This window comes from Hibiscus syriacus, unplaced genomic scaffold (genome assembly GCF_006381635.1).
Source record: "Hibiscus syriacus cultivar Baekdansim isolate YM2019G1 unplaced genomic scaffold, ASM638163v2 tig00111798_pilon, whole genome shotgun sequence".
Classification (NCBI taxonomy): domain Eukaryota; kingdom Viridiplantae; phylum Streptophyta; class Magnoliopsida; order Malvales; family Malvaceae; genus Hibiscus; species Hibiscus syriacus.
Window position 1 is genome coordinate 110,092 of NW_024063182.1, and position 18,337 is coordinate 128,428.

Sequence of the window (18,337 nt, forward strand, 5' to 3'; positions counted from 1 at the left end):
AAAATAAATTTTATTTTTTCATTGCATTTTCAAACTGATTACACTGAGTCAGGGCTTCCAAATTCTCTGGCAGTATAGAGCAAAGAATCAGTCTGTCATATCCTAAAAGATGGAAATGTAATTCACTGATTCACCTAATGACCAATGGTATAGAATAAACGTATCGAAGATCATGAAATGTATCCTCCCAAATGAGGCTTCCAGTTTCTAGACATCTCCGTATTTCAAGTGAGTGTCGGGTTTCCAGGACATCTACATATTTCGAGTGAACATGTTAGCAAAAAGTTCATGGTGTTGATGCCTTGAGACAAGTGAAATTCCGTCAGCTTTGATGTTTCTCTCGGTTTCAGAAGTACTGCCGATATTCATGCATTCAAACCAGCCCAGTTCTTGAAAGCAATGAGTGCCTCCATCTTCCTGAAGCTCCTCCTCCTCAACTTTGACACTTTAAGCTTCTTATGCTTCTCCATGAATGCTTGCTTGTACCTCCACTTATCCACGAAAATTTTCATCTCTTGAGACTTCTCCACGACTTGCATCACTGCATCGAAGAAACCTCCTTTAACGAGAGCATATAAGAACGCATCAAACAAGTTGTGATCGAACTTGATGCCTTTCCCATTGTCACCCGAAATTTTCCATTTAATCTCGTTCCATAGCATCAAAACACTGAAATATTTCTCTGCAGTCACATAACCATTAATCAGGGACAAATATGTTTGATCATTTGGCTCAAACTGCAGGAAAGTCATCCTTCTGAAAGTCCTCCTAGCATCTTCCAACCGCCCGGCTTTACAGAAAGCATGAATAATTGAGTTCCAGTCGTGAGTTTTTATTTCAATGCGTGGGTCTTCAACAACTTCATCTAGGAATGCGGCCATCAACTCTGGTCTTTGATTCTCCATCAGACCCGTCATTATAGTAAGACAACTCCCTTTCAAGTCATGTATTCTTGCATCTCTCATATCCCTAAACAATGTAAAAGCAGATGGAAAATCCTGACTCGTCATCGATGCTTCTATTAGCATGTCATACATTCCCGTGTCCATCTGAAGCCCTGAAGTACTAATATCCATAACTAATTGAGTTGCTTCGGCAGTTCTAAGATCCTTGCTATAAGCCTTTAAGATAGGCACCTACACTCCAAGCCCCACGGAACCACCCTGAGCATTCATTTCATCGAGTACGCTATGTGCCTTATCTGATAAACCGAGATTAATACAAGCGCTAATGATGCCATATCCGATAGACTTGTCAACCTCAAGCACATGAGACTCCAACTTTTGAGCTTCAATGATCAAAGTAGCTAAACTCTTCATAACTCCATTCTGAATATACCCTTTAACCACTTGACAAAAAGTTTCATCATTGAAATTCAAATCTTTCCCATTACCTTCCCTCAAACTACGCATAATCGTAGCTGAAACAAATACTATGTTGCCCGACTTAACATACCCACCAATCAAGCTATTGTAAAGCACTTGTTTATCTGAAAAACCAAATTCGGGCATCAGATTTTCTAGCTCATCTATCTTCTTTTCAAGCCCTTTCAATGCAAACAAATAAGAAAGGAAACCAAAACTATTCTCATCTGACCGAACACCTAAGAAAGACATAGTTGCCACTACTTTTTCAGCATCCGAGACCGATTCGAGTTCATAGCAGCAACATTCTAGAGCAGCATTACAAGCAGCCAAATCAGGTTTCAAACAACTCAGCCTTTCATCAATTGCAATCCTACAACATTCCTCAAAAACCCTCAAAAAAGCAACAAGACTGCCACTTTTCCAACTAACATCAATAAGCATATTACCCCACAAGCCAAAAGGAACAAAATACCTGTTCTTGAACATGCATTTTACAAGAGCAAAAGCAGGGGCGGCGGTGTTGGCTACACTCATGGAACTCAAAAGGGTGGTCACGGTTTCGAAAGACAGCAACTTTGGGTCCTTTACGATCACGAAAACCACAGAGGCAAATGCCCTTTTCAGATTCTGGGTGTCTTTCAATGAAGATAAGTGGGTGATAAGGGAGTTTGTGAGGGGCTTACTGGGAAAACTGCAGCAAGCGGTGAGGGTCTTAAACGATTTCCAGGCTTCATCGGTGTTTTGGGTGACAAGGGATTTCTCAAGGGCGGTTTCTAGAGTGGTTTTTTGGTCTTGAGTTAGGGTTTTGGTTTGAGAATTTGTAGAGTCCTGGGGTTGTTTGATTGCTCGTTTGGTCTTAAGGCGAAAATTGAAGGTTGAAGGAAAGAGTAAAGCGTGGGGATTTCAGCTGAGGGCGACGAAGAGAAAGGTCTGAAAGGGGTTGAAGACAGTGCTTTTCTCCACATCTCAGCGTACAAACTGCAAAGATTGTGTCGCTCTCGTTCTATTGTTGATGATACATGAACTGATAATTGTAATGGCACTGTTTTGTTAACTATACGAATATTTACATTTTAAATCAACATATCCGGCCAAGTTGAAATAGCTCACTTGGTTAAGAGAGAATCGCTGTTAACCACAAGGTGGAAGGTTCAAGCCCTCCTAGCGTTTGATTTTGAGATGCTCAGCAACTGTTGCCGTTGAAACATTTCAGGCAGGAACTGTTTTTGCTTATCGTAGGACTTCATGAGTTCCCACGATAACTTGATCTCGATGCATCGAGATTACAGTTGCAGGTCGTATATGGCCAGTTTTACTTTGAAAACCGTTCTCTACATTCGGATAGTCCGTCATGGATGGATAAGCATTATGAAAATTTTGCACATAAAGTATGTCATCCAAGCATATCCGTTAGTTGGGATTATGCAATACACCACGTACTGCATATTGGTTTCAATTTCGATGCATCTACCGACGGTATGAGGTTAAAAGTGTTCCATTGATCGTTCGTTGCCTAGTTGAATGATGGTGAGGAGAGGGAGAAGAAAACTCCGGTGAAGAAAGAGGTCTGTCCGATGAAAGTGCTCTTTCCGAAATGTATACGTCTATTGGGGATTGAAGACACTGCTTTTCTCCACATTTCTGCGTAAAAATCGACTGTTATTGTTAATTGTGCATATGTTAGTATATACAGGCTTGCTTGAATAGTTCACTCGGTTAGGGCGTGTGGCCGTTAGGACTGTGCTCATATTTGAAGACATCAGTATCGGTGTTTTGTTCGGTTTAGGCTCTGTGCAGGGTAAAAGAAACATTGATGGGTAGTTCAGTAGTACTTAAACTGGTAATCCTTGCTAATCTGTAGTTTCGTTTTGTTCTGGTTTACACTTTACATTTGTAGGGGTTTACAACATGCATTAGAACAATGCTTTCTACCCAAGTAATGGTCAAGTTCTGCTCAATATTCGACTTCTCCCGAACCGTGCATCGAACCTAGAGTCTATGCTCATGATTTCTGAATCGATATCTGCCAATGCTCCCTCGAAACTGATTCGGGAATGTTTGACCAACGACAATGCCAAGAGTCGTCATGTAAAGTGTAGCTTTAGAGTATGTATCAGTTTCAAACATGTTTGCAGGAAGGAACACAAGAGACAATGACAACAGGATCAGCACAACGTACGGAAACCGCCACAAACAATGTTCCATATGTATGGCAAGTTTGGTCGACGTATCGACTAACATCTTGAAAAAGACATTACTACAGCTTATTCGGGTCCGAAAGGAACATTTCACCTCTTAAGTAAATACAATTATTCATGTGGAAGGCACACTGGCACTGTGAGTCATTGGATGAAAAAGCTAACTAGGTTTAAGAATTGTTAAAACACATGCCATTGAGGGAATGTTGGAGTAAAATTACAGACAAATATAAGTACAAGGCATCATGTTTCGGAAATCAAGTTGTCGACGAAGAATGCAGTCCCCTGATGTATGTTTTTTACTTCAATCTAAGTGTGCAGTTTTCTAAAGCTGTATTTTTATTTCCTATGACCAGATGATCCCATAAGTACTCCAACAGCTGCAACGAACATGAACAACATGCAGAACAACAATATATACGTTCTTCGTGACGATCTTCGATACTCTCCGAATAAAATCACTCCCCAAAATGTGCTTACAAGAGGAAGTGCCTGAACAGCATCTGCTGCTGCATAGCCTGCAGCTTGGCCTCCCATGAACTGGAGACCATTCCCGAACCCGCACAGAAACCCGGCCAAGAAAGCCCACCATCGGCCATTCCAGTCATTTAGATAGGCCTTAAACGACGATTTGGGGACTCCAAGAGCTGGATGGTAAAGGAAGCTGATGTTTAGGATGAGAGCAATTACGAAACATGAGACCGAGAAGTAGAAGAATGCCGAATAGACAGCCAACTTGGGAACCCCATCTTTCAAAGTGCGCCATTGATCGTTTGTCGCCAAGTTGAATGCCGGTGAGAAGAGGGAGAAGCAAACCCCAGCAAAGAAAGTTAAGGTCAGTCCGATGAACATGCTCTTTCCGAACACCTGCAAACGAAAAAGGAATTAAATCAAGTCATACATAAGCTTCATCTATTAAAAGACCAAATGAAATATGGTTAAAACTTCCCAACCTTGATCGACCTCCTTTTCTCAAGCTCGATCAGGAAGGTTGCTGTTCCGGCCTTTGCTTTGCCTACCGGACCATCCCCTTTCTCTTGATCCTTTGAAATCACTGCTTCGGGTGCAGATGAAAGCACAGTCCTGCAAAACAGGAAAACGGAAACGAATCGAATCGAATTAACGGAATCATATCAGAATTTCTAATGTACATATGAAGGAAAGAGAGCATACCCTTTTTCGGATTTGTTATCAATTGGAAACCTGCTAAGCTTCGCTTTGTTATCAGCTACATTAGATGAATGAACAGCCGATGCAAGACAAACGGCAACAAGGAAGCAACCGACACCAGGGAAAAGGATCTCAGCTTTGTTTATTTTATCATCTAAGAAGTAATTCATGGTTGTTCCTGTTAGTAAAACCAAAATGAATCAGAAAAAGTTCAATTCTACATGGAGATTTAAGATCAAATCAATTTCTTTCTCTATATGTAACCTATAACGACAGTCATGCTCGACGAAATCACTTCAACAACAGATAACCCAACGAAAGCCCAAGCATATTGTGTGGAAAGGTTCCCCAGGCTGAGGACCACCCCACCGGCCATTGCGAACAAGACCGATGACCAATTGTCCTGCACCGAATTCCCATGAAATTCTAGTGGCACAAAGGGTTCAAAGCTAAATAAAAAATCGAAAGCTACGGAGGAAACTCAACTCACCTGAGAAAGCTGAGTGAAGAAATTAGGTCTGTCCACTGTACTGTCCCCTATTTGACCAAACGTTAAAGCAATAACAACAGCAGCCAAGAGATTTGTGATTGTATAATCAAGGTAAGTGTGTTGAGGGAGGCGTCCTCGCCTCTCGAGCAGAGTGATAATTGCAGGCCATGTGCCCAAGAAGAAAAGAGCTAAAAGCATGCATGCTATGGCGCCTCCTTTGCTCTCCACTACGTACATGATGACGATCTTCGATGAGCAATCTCTGGTTCTGGTATGATCCTGAAACGGCTAAAACCATGAAAACATGTTGGGTTTAAAAGCATTATCTTCTCCCCAAGCTCAACAATGGGTCTGTGAAAGAGAATCTTTAAAGAAAAGGGTCTCTTTTAAACCTGCCTTGAATTCTGGATCTGCAACAAAATAATAGAATATTGCAAGTGGTTGCTCCGAAGTCAGTATAATTTGACAGCTTCTGCATAAAAAAGAAAAAACTTAGCTTTCTATAGCAGATTCATTTGACCGCTACTAGTGTTTGATATTTTCACGTTTCTTCAGTCTTTTCACCACCGAGTGTGGAAGAGTACTGAAATTGGATACTGTATTGACGAATAACATTTAAGTTATCTTTTGCAGAATCAAGAAGATTAGATTAGGGCATCTTTTCCGCACCCATATATATATATATGTATATATTTGATCAACCGATATTTTTTTCTGTTTGTGGCCATATCATCTTCCATAATTGGTGGATCCATGATGGCGGCCTGAATGATGTATGACTCCAAAGTCAAACATGAGATACAGCTGGTTATTTAATGTTAAAGTAGACCTTTAACCGATAATCAGATGAAGACGAAGCGTTATTATCTTTAGAAGATGACACACTACGTAATTATCTGTAATCGAAGGTACTGTTGAATTAAAAATTGCAGGAACAAATGCTTCTATTTTACCCTTTGAAACTAGAATATTTTCTGACGGCCCCAAATAAAGGGTAAACTATACTAATGGTCATCTAATTATTGTTCTTTTCTATTTTGATCATCCTTTTTAAAATTTTATCAACCAAATCATTCAACTATTTAAGTACATTCAATTAAATCATTCAACTATTAAATACATTCAATCAAGTCACTTGTCATGAATATATTATTGTGATAATTAATAAAATTGATAAAATTTTGTGATAATTAATAAGATTACTTATTTATTCATTCTTATTTATATATTTTATCTATTTGATTCTAATTTTAATAAATTAAAATAAATTTAAACCTCAAATCAAAAAAACTAATTTTAATATTATTAAGCTTAAATCAAAAATACTAATTTTAATATTATTAAGCTTAACTCGATTTAAGACCTTGAAAATTAAACTTGATTCAAAATACATTAACTTAGAATTATTAAATTTGACTCGATTTAAAATTTTAATGCTCACATTCCTAACCCAACATGACTATCCCTACTTTTAGGGTACCAAATTAAATATGCTATAAATACGTAAAATCATAACATTAATGCATCATATTCAAATTTTTACAAAATTGGAAGGACACAAAAATGAGTTTTCCATTTTCATAATTTTGAATTTTTTTCTGCATTGTGCAATCAGATCTCCACACAACAGCCTGACAGGACTAACCCAGAGAACTCATCAGGCACGTTGAGTTTCTTCAATTTACCAGTTTGCCCTCCTTTGATTTCCACCATGTAAAACCCGTGCGGTCCACCTTGATATTCCGACCCGGTAACCAAGACCCGATCCCCGAGCGTAATCCCGCGGGCTCCGACTCGAACGACAGGGTCCAACCCCGCCCAGTCTATCAATTTCCCGTCTTTTCCAATCCTAACACTCGATCTCGGGCACCGACCCGGTTCTCGGGCACCGACCCGGTTCCCAAGCCCCTTCGGCCACCCTCCATTGACCCGAATTGAACACGTAAACGTCGGCACTCCCGTCGAACTGACCTTGACTCTCCGTTCCGTACCCGCTCACAACCCAGAACTCGTGTTCCCTGATCACTACGCCCTCACACTCATCTCGCTCTCTACTCAGCTCACCCAGCCTAGTCCACTCGTCGTTTCTCAAATCGTAAACCCAAGCCGTTCTCAACGCCTTGTTCTCGTCATGCCCGCCCGCAATATAGACACGATCGGAACATACTCCCATTGCAAAGAACGACCTCTTCGACGGCATATCCTTCCCTTGTCTCCATTGCTGAGCCGTGAAATCGTAGATAAGAACGTCGGTAACCGGGTCGTAGCTCACTGGGTTCCACCCGCCCACCACCACAAGCTTCCCCTCACAGCTTGCTAATTGACAAAACAAAGGCAACCCGTTCGGGTCCTTGGGAACAGGGGGAAGTTTGTACCAACACCTATTCACCGATTCAAACACGGCAACCCCATAACTCGGTAACTCACCCTGTATTTTAGGTCCGTTCACGATTCCACCGCTAATGGCTTGAACTAAGCTAGCGACTTTCTGGTTGTACCCTAATTTTTTGCGGTGATAGTAAAAATCTTGGCTATGGAGCAAATCCCTCCATTGGTGACAGACTCGGGAGGCAAGTCTATGAGCTGTGTGAGGTAGCCGAGTTAAGCACTCAAGCCCGAGTTCATCGGGTAAACCCGGTATCAACTCGGTTGAAAAATCAAAACTTTGCATTTCTCAAGTTTCTAGAAGCTTTGTTCTCTGCCAAAGGCCATGGAAGCATTGGAAACCAATCCGTCATCCACATCTTATTTATAACAGACGGTCGGATAACGGCCAAACACCGCAGCCCTTGCTTGATGTCACGTGTACGCTGCACGGGATTTTTGTACAACTTAATCTGATCTTTTGATAACTGGTTACGATAAAGCGGATAGGTATCAACGAGGACCTACACGTGGCTCCAGCTGATTATTGCTTAGGCTCGGCATACCCATCGCTGGCTTCCTCTTCTGATTGATCTGACCAACTTGATTTTGACACGTGGTGGTAATGGATAAACGTCTCTCGTGCGTGCTTTCGAGTCTCCAAGCTTATTCAAAACGAATTTATTCTTTTAAGTCGCTTTTCATATTAATATCTTAAAAGTATTATAAATTCCAAGTTCAAAAACAATTTTTACTCTATCGAACAGTTGGAGGTTGTTCGGATGATGTGGCTGGACAGCAGGTGGATGGAGAAGGGGATAGTCAAGTATTGTTTTTACTAAAATTACCTTAGACAAATGTTATAAATGACAAAATTAATATATGATGGGCAAGCCACGCTGTGGAAATTTTCTGTATGGCAAATACATGCCCAATTGACAATTTGCTTCTCTTTCAGATTTTTTTTTATTATGCTAAGATGATTATAAAGTAGTATTAATTTTAAATACTCTCAATTATTTGGCAATGAACGCTCAATCACTCTGCTACAACCATTAGTGCTCGAATCCATGCCCCTAGAAACAACAACGATTTCTTTAACCAACAGATAATTTGATTCGTTCACTTTGATAACATGACATCTTAAATGTGGAAAATATGAATAAAAAAAATTGATACGTTTAATAATTATAACATTACATCTTAAATAAATTAATAGATTTATTTAATAAAATTTTGATTCAAGATTAAAATTTGAATATTTAAAAATTATTCAAATATAATTTAAGGATAATTTAACACAAATCAAACAACTTTAAACATTAAAAGGATGATAATTATATTTAAAGATCTTATATTTCAACACAACGTTTGTAGACATATTTAAAGATGGATCGAGGGGGTGCTAGGGTTGCGGTCGCACCTCCTAGAATTTTCAAATTCTCTTATATTTTAATTTTTTTATATTTTCTATTGATTATCTAATTTCGCACCCCTAAAATTTTATAACTCCGCACCCCCTAACTTTTTTTAATATAATTTCTTAAGTTTACACCCATGACATAATTTTTTACGTCCGTCCCAGGACATATTTAAACATTAATGATCAAATCTCACCATTGTCATACAAAAATATTAAAATTAAATTCCTAAATTGAATATATGAATTATATTCAAGTCTGGCTAGCACACCTAATGACAAATACAGCTTCAACTATTTCCCCCCTTTTCTAGAATCTTAGAAGAAAATTATTTGGGAAAATATACAGTCGGGTACTTGATTTTAATTTTACCGTTCAATATGATACTTTTTTTTAATCAAATCAAGTGTATGAACTTCGATTAAATGTGTTTTATTTTTCACTACTGATGTATTTGTTTAATTTTTTTTAAATAGTGAAATTTGATGTATAATAAAAATTAACAAATATCGATAGTCTTATTTGATGGATGATCAGTAAACATCATAAGGGGTGGAGGTAAAATCCTATTTAGGGCATTAAAATTAAATTATTATTTTGAATCATAAATTGAAATAAAATGGTATTTTTTATATTTTGTAACGATAATAGTAAATAATATACAAATTTTAATCTTTTCAATAATAATAAAAAATCCTATAGTTTGCATTGAGTCAAGATTTTTTTTAATATTTTTCTTTTCATTTATGATGAATTTGTCTGATATTTTAATTATATTCGCAAAAGTCAGCATTTGCAATAATTTGCTTTGGAGGATTCAGAATTCCGTAAGATTTGCAAGTTTATCCTTTGCTGGAAAAAGGCAAAAGGAAAAAGGAAAAATTGGTCCCAAAAGCTCCAATTTGCTCTGTAATGCAATTGGGCCACTGTCCCCGTTTACTTTTCAAACTTAGGGACCAATAATGATCTTCTAGAAACATTTTATTTTAATATATTAATAAGTCCTCTTACTAGTAAAATCAATTTAGTCATCTCTAACTTCTTTTTATTAAATCAAAGTAAGTACAAAATAATATATTTTTAAATATAATTCTCAGTTATTTATGTAATTATTTATACATGCATTGCATTTTATCTATATTTTTAATTTTTTGACTGCCGGAGATCTTCCACGGAAGCTATTCTCAACCTGGCGTTGGGGGCAGCCTACTACCTTACCTCCCCCTTACCCCATACATATGGGAATTGAGTTTTGTTGTTGTTGTCTCAGTTATTTGAAATTGAATGTTTATATTCTTAATTTTTTACGGTTAATATCATCATTTGATTTCTCCTCATCGAACGAACTTAAAAAGATGTAGATTTTTTTAATTGTATGGTAACTATAACAGTGACCACTAAATTATAGCCATTTTTCATTTTGACTATCAATTTTGAATTTTTGTCCATCGGGTCACCTAACTATTTAAAAATGCATTCAATCAAGACAATTGTCGTTAACGGTTAACGGAAGTGATGAAGTGACATTTAATAAAATTGGTATAATAGGATGTTGCCATGGGTCACCATTCAATTTGATGATTTATTTATTTATTTATTTATTTTCTACCAATTTGAGGATGACTCACTCTCTGATGGAAAGAAAACCAAACCACAAAATATGGGGGGCAAGGGAATCGTAGCCAAGTCAATTGGTTAAGAGGAAGGAAGACCAGTCACTCAGCCAAACTGATTGTTTAGTTCAAAATAGACTACATAAAATATATATCTTATATCTAAGGCCAAGAAAATTAAAACTTATTGCTTGGAATTTAACCCAAACTAACAATGAAAAATAAATTTTATTTCTTAAAATTTATATATTAAATTTAATTCACATCTTCACATAAATATATATCTTAAATTCATATATTTAAAATATATTTTTATTTTTATATATTTTATCTTAACATTAAAAATTAAAAATATATTTTAAATATATGAATTTAAGATATATATTTATGTGAAGATGTGAATTAAATTTAAAATGTAAATTTAAAAAAATAAAATTTATTTTTCAATGTTAGTTTGGGTTCGATTCCAAACAATAAGTTTTAATTTTCTTGGCCTTGGATATAAAATATATATTTACAGTTTTACAGTTTTAGCAACTCATATGAACAATCTTGATTTTTGTATGGAAACCAGTTTTTGAATTGGAGAGAAAATGGCGTTGGTGGTAATTTGTGGACAGCCCTGCAGTGGAAATTCCTCGGCTACAAAATGTCTGGTCGAAGTTCTGATGATTTGGAGTGCCAACAGACGGTGAGGATCATCGATGAAGCCTCGTTTCATCTCGATCGCAATCAGAGTTATGCTAATATGCCGGCCGAGAAAAACTTGAGGCGAGTTCTCAGGTCTGAAGTCGATAGATCAGTGTCTAAAGATAACATCATTATAGTTGATTCTTTGAATAGTATCAAGGGTTATCGCTACGAGTTATGGTGTTTGACTCGAGCTGCCGGGATACGGTATTGCGTCGTATACTGCAGTGTAAGAAATAGAATGAAGAACGCAGGGAGAAAGGTGAGCCTGCATATAGCTATGTCATATTAGAAGATTTAATCCGAAGGTTCGAGAATCCGGATAGAAGAAACCGTTGGGATTCGCCGTTGTTCGAGTTGAGGCCTCAGAATGATGGAATGGAGAAATCTTGTGTTGCCATTGCAGATGCAGTTTCTTATTTGACGAAAAAAGTTGATTCGAAATCTCGTGATGCTAAAGTTTTACAGCCGACGATCGCTACGCAAAATATTCGGTTTTCAGACGCGAATTCTTTGTATGAGATGGACAGAGCAACACAGGAGGTGATTAATGTTATCGTGGATGCACAATCCCAAGCCATTGGCGGACCACTTGCTGGTATATCCTGTTAGTGTAAATGAATGAATGAATGAAGTTGTTGTTGTGCATGGGACATGAGCACAGTACAACTGCAGTGCATGATGATTGCGCCTACAGCTGATACATTTCAGCTAATCAGTTGGAGCAGTTAGTTCTGTTGAAGTTGGTTACTTCGTTTGTTATAGCCTTAGTATTCACTATAAATACTCTCCCTAAAGACTTGTAAAAATCACCCCTTTGAATATAATAAATTTCAGAATGTTCTTTCCTTTTCTGTTTACTATTCTCATAGTTTGAATATCATTTCTTAATCTTTACATGGTATCAGTCGCCAAAACGATCCTGTAGTTTCTGTTTGCCTCTTTTCTTGGAGGTTCTTGTCTTTCTTTGAAGATGGTGGACTTGCAACAAGCTGGTGTTCAGTCTCCGGTGAATACCACAGTTACCTCAACGTCATATGCTTCTTCAGTCATGTCCAGTGTACAACATATACCCAAACAGGATGTCATAAAACTTACCGAGTCAACATACCTTCTTTGGAAGCATCAGGTGACCCTTATAATTGATGGCTATGGATTGTTGGCTTACATCTCTGGTGATAGTCCTGCTCCATCTCAGTTTGTTACAAATGAGTCTGGGCAGCTTGAGGAAAATCCAGTGTATCATGTGTATAGGCAACAAGACAAGTTGCTTGCTACGTGGTTGTTGAATACGGTTAGCATGGAGGTTTTGCCACATCTTACGGGGCTCACATCCACTCACACAATCTAGAATGCAGTTTCAAGATTGTTTGGAGTTCGTTCTAGTGCCAAGATTTCTTCTCTCAGACATAATTTGCATTCTCAGAGGAAAGCTGGCTTGACTGTGAGTGATTATTTAGCCAAGATCAAGGCAATCTGTGATTTGTTGAATGCTGCAGGTTGTGTTGTGCCTGAACAAGAACAAGTAAGTGTGATTCTTACTGGATTGTCAATGGAATTCGAGCCCATTATTGCTATAGCATCTCGTGATGTAGTGTCACTGGATAGTCTCAGTGAAATGCTCCTGGATTGTGAGGCTAGGCAGAAAGCTTTTTTAAGTGATGGTATTGCTGCAAATATGGTTGTGCAGCCGAAAGAAGAGAAAGGGGCAAGGTCTCAGGCTGCCACTGAACCAGATGCAACAGAAAAGCAGTTTTATTCGGGAGGTCAACAGGGAAGTCAGCAGGGAGGCTATCGCGGTCGAGGCAGAGGAAGGTTTAACAATTCAAATAGACCACAGTGTCAGTTATGTGGAAAGTTTGGGCACATTGTTTAGCGGTGTTATCGTCGCTTTGATCGAGACTTCACTGGAGTTGGCAGTGAAGATCAGTCTGCTGAGCAGTGGAAGAAACTAGCTGAACAGACAGTTCCTGTGAATGGACATGCGTATAGTCACACGCTGCAATCTCCTGTCTTCTATCACTATCCGTCTAGCTTCATGCATGGTGTGCCCTATGCTTTGACTCATCAAGGACTGTCTTACTCCTCGAGTCAGGTAATGAATACCTTCCCTGGGGACTGTGGAACTCATCCTGCAAAAACAGAAGGACAAGAGTCGTTTATTCATACTGCACCTACAGCTTTTGTATCCACTGTGCCTAGTATGGCAGCAGCTCACAGTGCTCCAAATCACTCCAATGCTTTGTGGTATCCAGACACAGGTGCCACTCATCACGTATCGAATGATCTTGTACCATTCAATTCAGGTATGGCATACAAAGGTAACAACACTCTTCTAATGGGTAATGGTGAAGGAATTAAAATTGATCATGTTGGTCAAGGCTCTCTGTCTTCTAGCCTCAGACCTCTAGTGTTACAAAATATGCTACATGTCCTACACATTAAGAAGAATTTGCTGTCAGTATCTCAATTCACTCGTGATAACAATGTATTTATTGAGTTTCACCCTTTTGAATGCTTGGTGAAGGATGCACAGACCCGGACCATTCTGTTGAGAGGGAACCTCACATGTGAAGGTTTATACCAGCTGCTATCGTATGAAGAAAAGAAATCCTATTGCATGGTGAATAATGTGACCAAGGCTTCAAACAGTCTGGAACTCTGGCATAGGCGCTTAGGACATTCATGCGAGAAGACTGTCAAAGATGTTATGAAAATGTATAATGTTTCTTCTAGTGAAAACAAATTGAACAATGTTTGTTCTGCATGTTTACAAGGCACGGCTCACAAGCTGCCTTTTTGCAATTCGTTGATTGAATACAAAGAAATTTTTCAACTGGTTGTGTCAGATGTGTGGGGACCTGCACCTGTAGTTTCAACTGAAGGTTACGCATATTACGTATCGTTTATTGATGTGTTTAGTAGACATACCTGGGTGTATCTAATTAGAAAGAAATCTGAAGTCAGCCAATGCTTTTTCAACCTTGTTAAAATAGCAGAGGTTCAGTTTGGGAAGAAAATCAAAGCATTGCAGAGTGATGGTGGAGGTGAATATCAGGCTCTGAAGAGTTGGTTTTTTACCAATGGAGTACAACATCGAATCTCCTGTCCCAGCACGTCAGAACAGAATGAGAAGGCTGAACGTAAACATCGCCACATTGTTGAGATGGGACTAGCCATGTTAGCTCAAGCATCACTGCCAATAAAGTTCTAGAGCCATACCTTTACTATGGCAGTGTATATCATAAACAGACTCCCATCTGAGATCATTTCAGGCAAGACCCCGTTTGAGATTCTCTATCAGAAAGCTCCCGACTACTCAGGTATGAGAGTATTTGGGTGTGCTTGCTTCTTTTCTTGAGACCGTTTAATCAACATAAATTGGATTTTCGGTCAAGGCAGTGTGTGTTTCTTGGACCCAGCACCTCACATCATGGATACAAATGTCTAGACAATGATGGCAGAGTCTTTGTATCTCGACATGTGAGGTTTGATGAGCAAGTATTTCCGTTTGATAGGAATCAATTTGTGTGCAAGTGTCAGAGACAAGAAATTATCACTACTGGACAGTTGCCTATAGTTTATAATGAGCATGGGGTCATACCGAATTTCAATGACCATGTGCCTCTTGGCGTGGTGATAGATGCGCATAATCCAAGTCAGGATGTCATTAGGGTCGTACCTTTTGAGACGATGGATGCACGTGGTAATGAATCCAATGCGCTTGTGTCTCCTGGCGTGGTGCCCACCCACGATACTACTCCAACAACCGCACATAGTCCAAGCTTAAATAATGGGAGCTCACATGGGGTCCAAGGCAATCGTAGTAGTGCGGCAAACATAAATAATGAGAGTCATGTTCGTGGTGCACAATCACGTGGGGTCCAAGAAAGTGGTGTGCGTTATAATAATGCTACACCAAATGCTATTTCAACCGGCAATAATGGTGTACATGATAGTAGGGTCACACCGAAAGGTGGCTCACATAGGGACAAAGGCGTGATAAGTGCATGGGTCCAAGAAAGCAGGAGGAGTGGTGCGCATAATAATAAAGGAAGTAGTGTTGCCAATGCACAATCACGTGGGGTCCAATGTGGTGTTACACATGGAGAGCAAGGAGAAAATAATGCAAGTAGTGATATACGTGGAGATATACGTAGAATTGAAAGTGGTGATACACATGAAGAATTAAATAATGATGATATGCGTGGTGCACATGGGGAGCAAGTTTCGGTCATAGTAGAGAATAATGCAAATTCAAACGTTGAAAGTGGTGATATGCGTGGTGTGCATGGGCTCCAAGGAGGTTGTCGTGGTGCGCATGGGGTCCAAGGGAGCTGTGAAGGAGCAGTAAATTTGAATAATAATAGTAGTGCGACAATTTTAAATAATAATGATAGTGATACCAGCTCACGTGGGACTCAAGAAGAAAATGGTACAGCAGAGATGCGCGTTGAAGCTCAACACGGTATGGAGAGTGGTGTACCACAAGCAGTTTCCAATGCTCATCCCATGATGACCAGGAGTAAGCATGGAATCTGGAAACCGAAAGTCTATAACGTTGTAAGTTTAGATAGAGAGCCAGCAAATATCAAAGAGGCGTTGATGATTCCTTTTTGGAAAGAGGCTGCACAAGCAGAGTATGATGCTCTGGTAAGGAATGGCACATGGACACTAGTTCCTCTTCCCAGAGATAGGAAGGCTGTAAACTGTAAATGGATATTTCGTATAAAGAGAAACAATGATGGCTCGATTTCAAGGTACAAGGCACGCTTAGTGGCGAAAGGTTTTCTTCAAAAACCAGGGATTGACTTTGATGAAGTCTTCAGCCCGGTGGTTAAGCCTGCAACGATCAGGGTGATCATTTCCTTGGCGTTGTCACGAGGGTGGAAGCTGAGACAGATTGATGTCAACAATGCCTTCTTGAATGGGATGCTCACTGAAGAGGTGTACATGACTCAACCACCTGGGTATGAGCAAGGCAATGGTGAGCTGGTATGTAAGCTACACAAGGCGATTTATGGGCTGAAACAAGCACCAAGGGCCTGGTTTGAGCGACTGAAGGCATACCTGGAATCTGAAGGTTTTTGCCTAGCTAAGTCGGATGCCTCTCTTTATGTTCGAAAGACCTCAGATAGCTTGGTGTACTTACTGGTGTATGTTGATGATATCATCGTAACAGGGGATAAAGAGGTGGTTGTTCAGAGTGTTATAGACAGGTTGAATGCTCAATTTTCGTTGAAGGATCTTGGACCATTGAGCTTTTTCCTAGGAGTGGAAGTCAGTTATGAAGGTGATGATGTTGTTTTGAGTCAACAAAAGTATATCCAAGACCTTTTACAGAAGCATGGTTTTGGTGAGGTGAAGAGTCTTCCCACCCCTATGGTCTCCAACATCAAGCTGTCAGCCAAGGAGGGAACACCACTTGAAGATGCTGCAAGATACAGAAGCATCGTAGGTGCCCTGCAGTATATTGTGATCACTCGACCTGATGTTGCGTTTGCTGTGAACAGGGTGTGTCAATTCATGCAAGCCCCACTGGATGTTCATTTTATGGCAGTCAAGCGAATACTTCGTTACCTACAAGGTACTGTTGACTTTGGACTGCGTTTTACACCCTCCTCGAGAATGGCTTTGACTGATTTTACAGATGCGAATTGGGGCTCGGATGTTGATGATAGACGGTCGACCTCAGGGTTCTGTATATATTTTTGTGGGAACCTGGTCTCGTGGAGCTCTAAAAAGCAACAGGTTGTTGCACGTTCAACTGCTGAGGCTGAATACAGAAGTGTGGCTTGTGCAGCTGCTGAGATGGTGTGGCTTCAATCTTTGTTGGGGGAATTGCATGTAGTTTCACATGGCAAGGCTACATTGTGGTGTGATAATACAAGTGCAGTTGCAGTGTGTGCTAATCCCGTACTGCATTCCAAGTTCAAACATGTTGAGTTGGACTTGTTTTTCGTTCGAGAAATGGTGGCTATGGGACAGCTACAAGTGCATGAAGTTTCTGCAGTTGAGCAGGTTGCTGATGTGCTGACCAAACCTTTATCAGCACCTTTGTTTCTCAAACACAGACAACGGTTGCTGGTGGTGCAACTTAAGAGCAGATCAGTTTGAGTTTTGAAGGAGGTTTGAAATTGAAGGTTGCAAGGGGAATGTTAGTGTAAATGAATGAATGAATGAAGTTGTTGTTGTGCATGGGACATGAGCACAGTACTACTGCAGTGCATGATGATTGCGCCTACAGCTGATACATTTCAGCTAATCAGTTGGAGCAGTTAGTTCTGTTGAAGTTGGTTACTTCGTTTGTTATAGCCTTAGTATTCACTATAAATACTCTCCCTAAAGACTTGTAAAAATCACCCCTTTGAATATAATAAATTTCAGAATGTTCTTTCCTTTTCTGTTTACTATTCTCATAGTTTGAATATCATTTCTTAATCTTTACATCTCCATCAGCCAAGGTCTACTGAGTATTTTCCCCACCCGTTGGGTTGCCTGAGCTACGTAGATTACGACGAACGTTCATCAAGTTAACGGGGCAAACAAGTTTAAGCAGGGGACCTCCGCCTTCCAATGCAGACAGCCAAAAATGATGTTCTTAGACTATATGAACAGAGAATTAGGAACCATATAGGATCATCATTTCATCATTGTTGTCAAAGATTACTGATGTTTTGCTACTTTCTCTAATGAACCATGGTGTGGACGCTTTGTTACTTTCTCTAATGAACCATGAAGTGGACAGTTTAATTTTACAGGATTCTGTTGACGTGCTTGATGTCATGTTGTATTGTTGCAGGGTTTTGCTGATCAAGTTTCGATTATTGCAGCGACGAACAGATGGTTCTTTCACTTACTTGGATTCGGGTGCGAGTGTTTGCGAGTATATATCCGACACGGTTATGGTTAGACTTTTCTTTTCATGTATTTAGATGATTCTTGACTGTCGTATCATCGTATCAACGCATCGACATGAGCGTCGGAACGAAGAGTCCAAACAAAATACCGTTCTCCCCATTGT

At 39.4% G+C, this 18,337-nt stretch overlaps 1 protein-coding gene and 3 pseudogenes across 1 annotated transcript; 1 reads left to right on the top strand and 3 right to left on the bottom strand.

Moving 5' to 3' along the window:
- Window positions 1-6: 6 nt before the first annotated feature.
- Window positions 7-2,393, bottom strand: LOC120170902 (annotated as a pseudogene).
- Window positions 2,394-3,742: 1,349 nt separating this feature from the next.
- LOC120170903 (ureide permease 2-like) lies at window positions 3,743-5,578 on the bottom strand. Its single transcript, XM_039178745.1, has 5 exons — window positions 5,226-5,578; window positions 5,000-5,138; window positions 4,739-4,913; window positions 4,519-4,648; window positions 3,743-4,432 (listed from the first exon to the last, which is right to left on the bottom strand). Exons 1-5 carry the CDS (start codon window positions 5,460-5,462, stop codon window positions 3,905-3,907), a joined length of 1,209 nt encoding a protein of 402 aa, XP_039034676.1. The 5' UTR covers window positions 5,463-5,578; the 3' UTR covers window positions 3,743-3,904.
- A 1,243-nt stretch (window positions 5,579-6,821) lies between these two features.
- Window positions 6,822-7,961, bottom strand: LOC120170911 (annotated as a pseudogene).
- Window positions 7,962-11,216: 3,255 nt separating this feature from the next.
- LOC120170932 lies at window positions 11,217-17,828 on the top strand (annotated as a pseudogene).
- Window positions 17,829-18,337: the final 509 nt, after the last annotated feature.

What these genes read in the sequence shown, in the direction of transcription:
- LOC120170903 (XM_039178745.1), bottom strand. Translation starts at nt 5,462, where the DNA reads ATGTACGTAGTGGAGAGCAAAGGAGGCGCCATAGCATGCATGCTTTTA. An exon ending in GATAACAAATCCGAAAAAGG is followed by an intron (nt 4,649 to 4,738) that starts GTATGCTCTCTT and finishes CCTGTTTTGCAG; the next exon opens with GACTGTGCTTTCATCTGCAC. An exon ending in AGAAAAGGAGGTCGATCAAG is followed by an intron (nt 4,433 to 4,518) that starts GTTGGGAAGTTT and finishes TTTCGTTTGCAG; the next exon opens with GTGTTCGGAAAGAGCATGTT.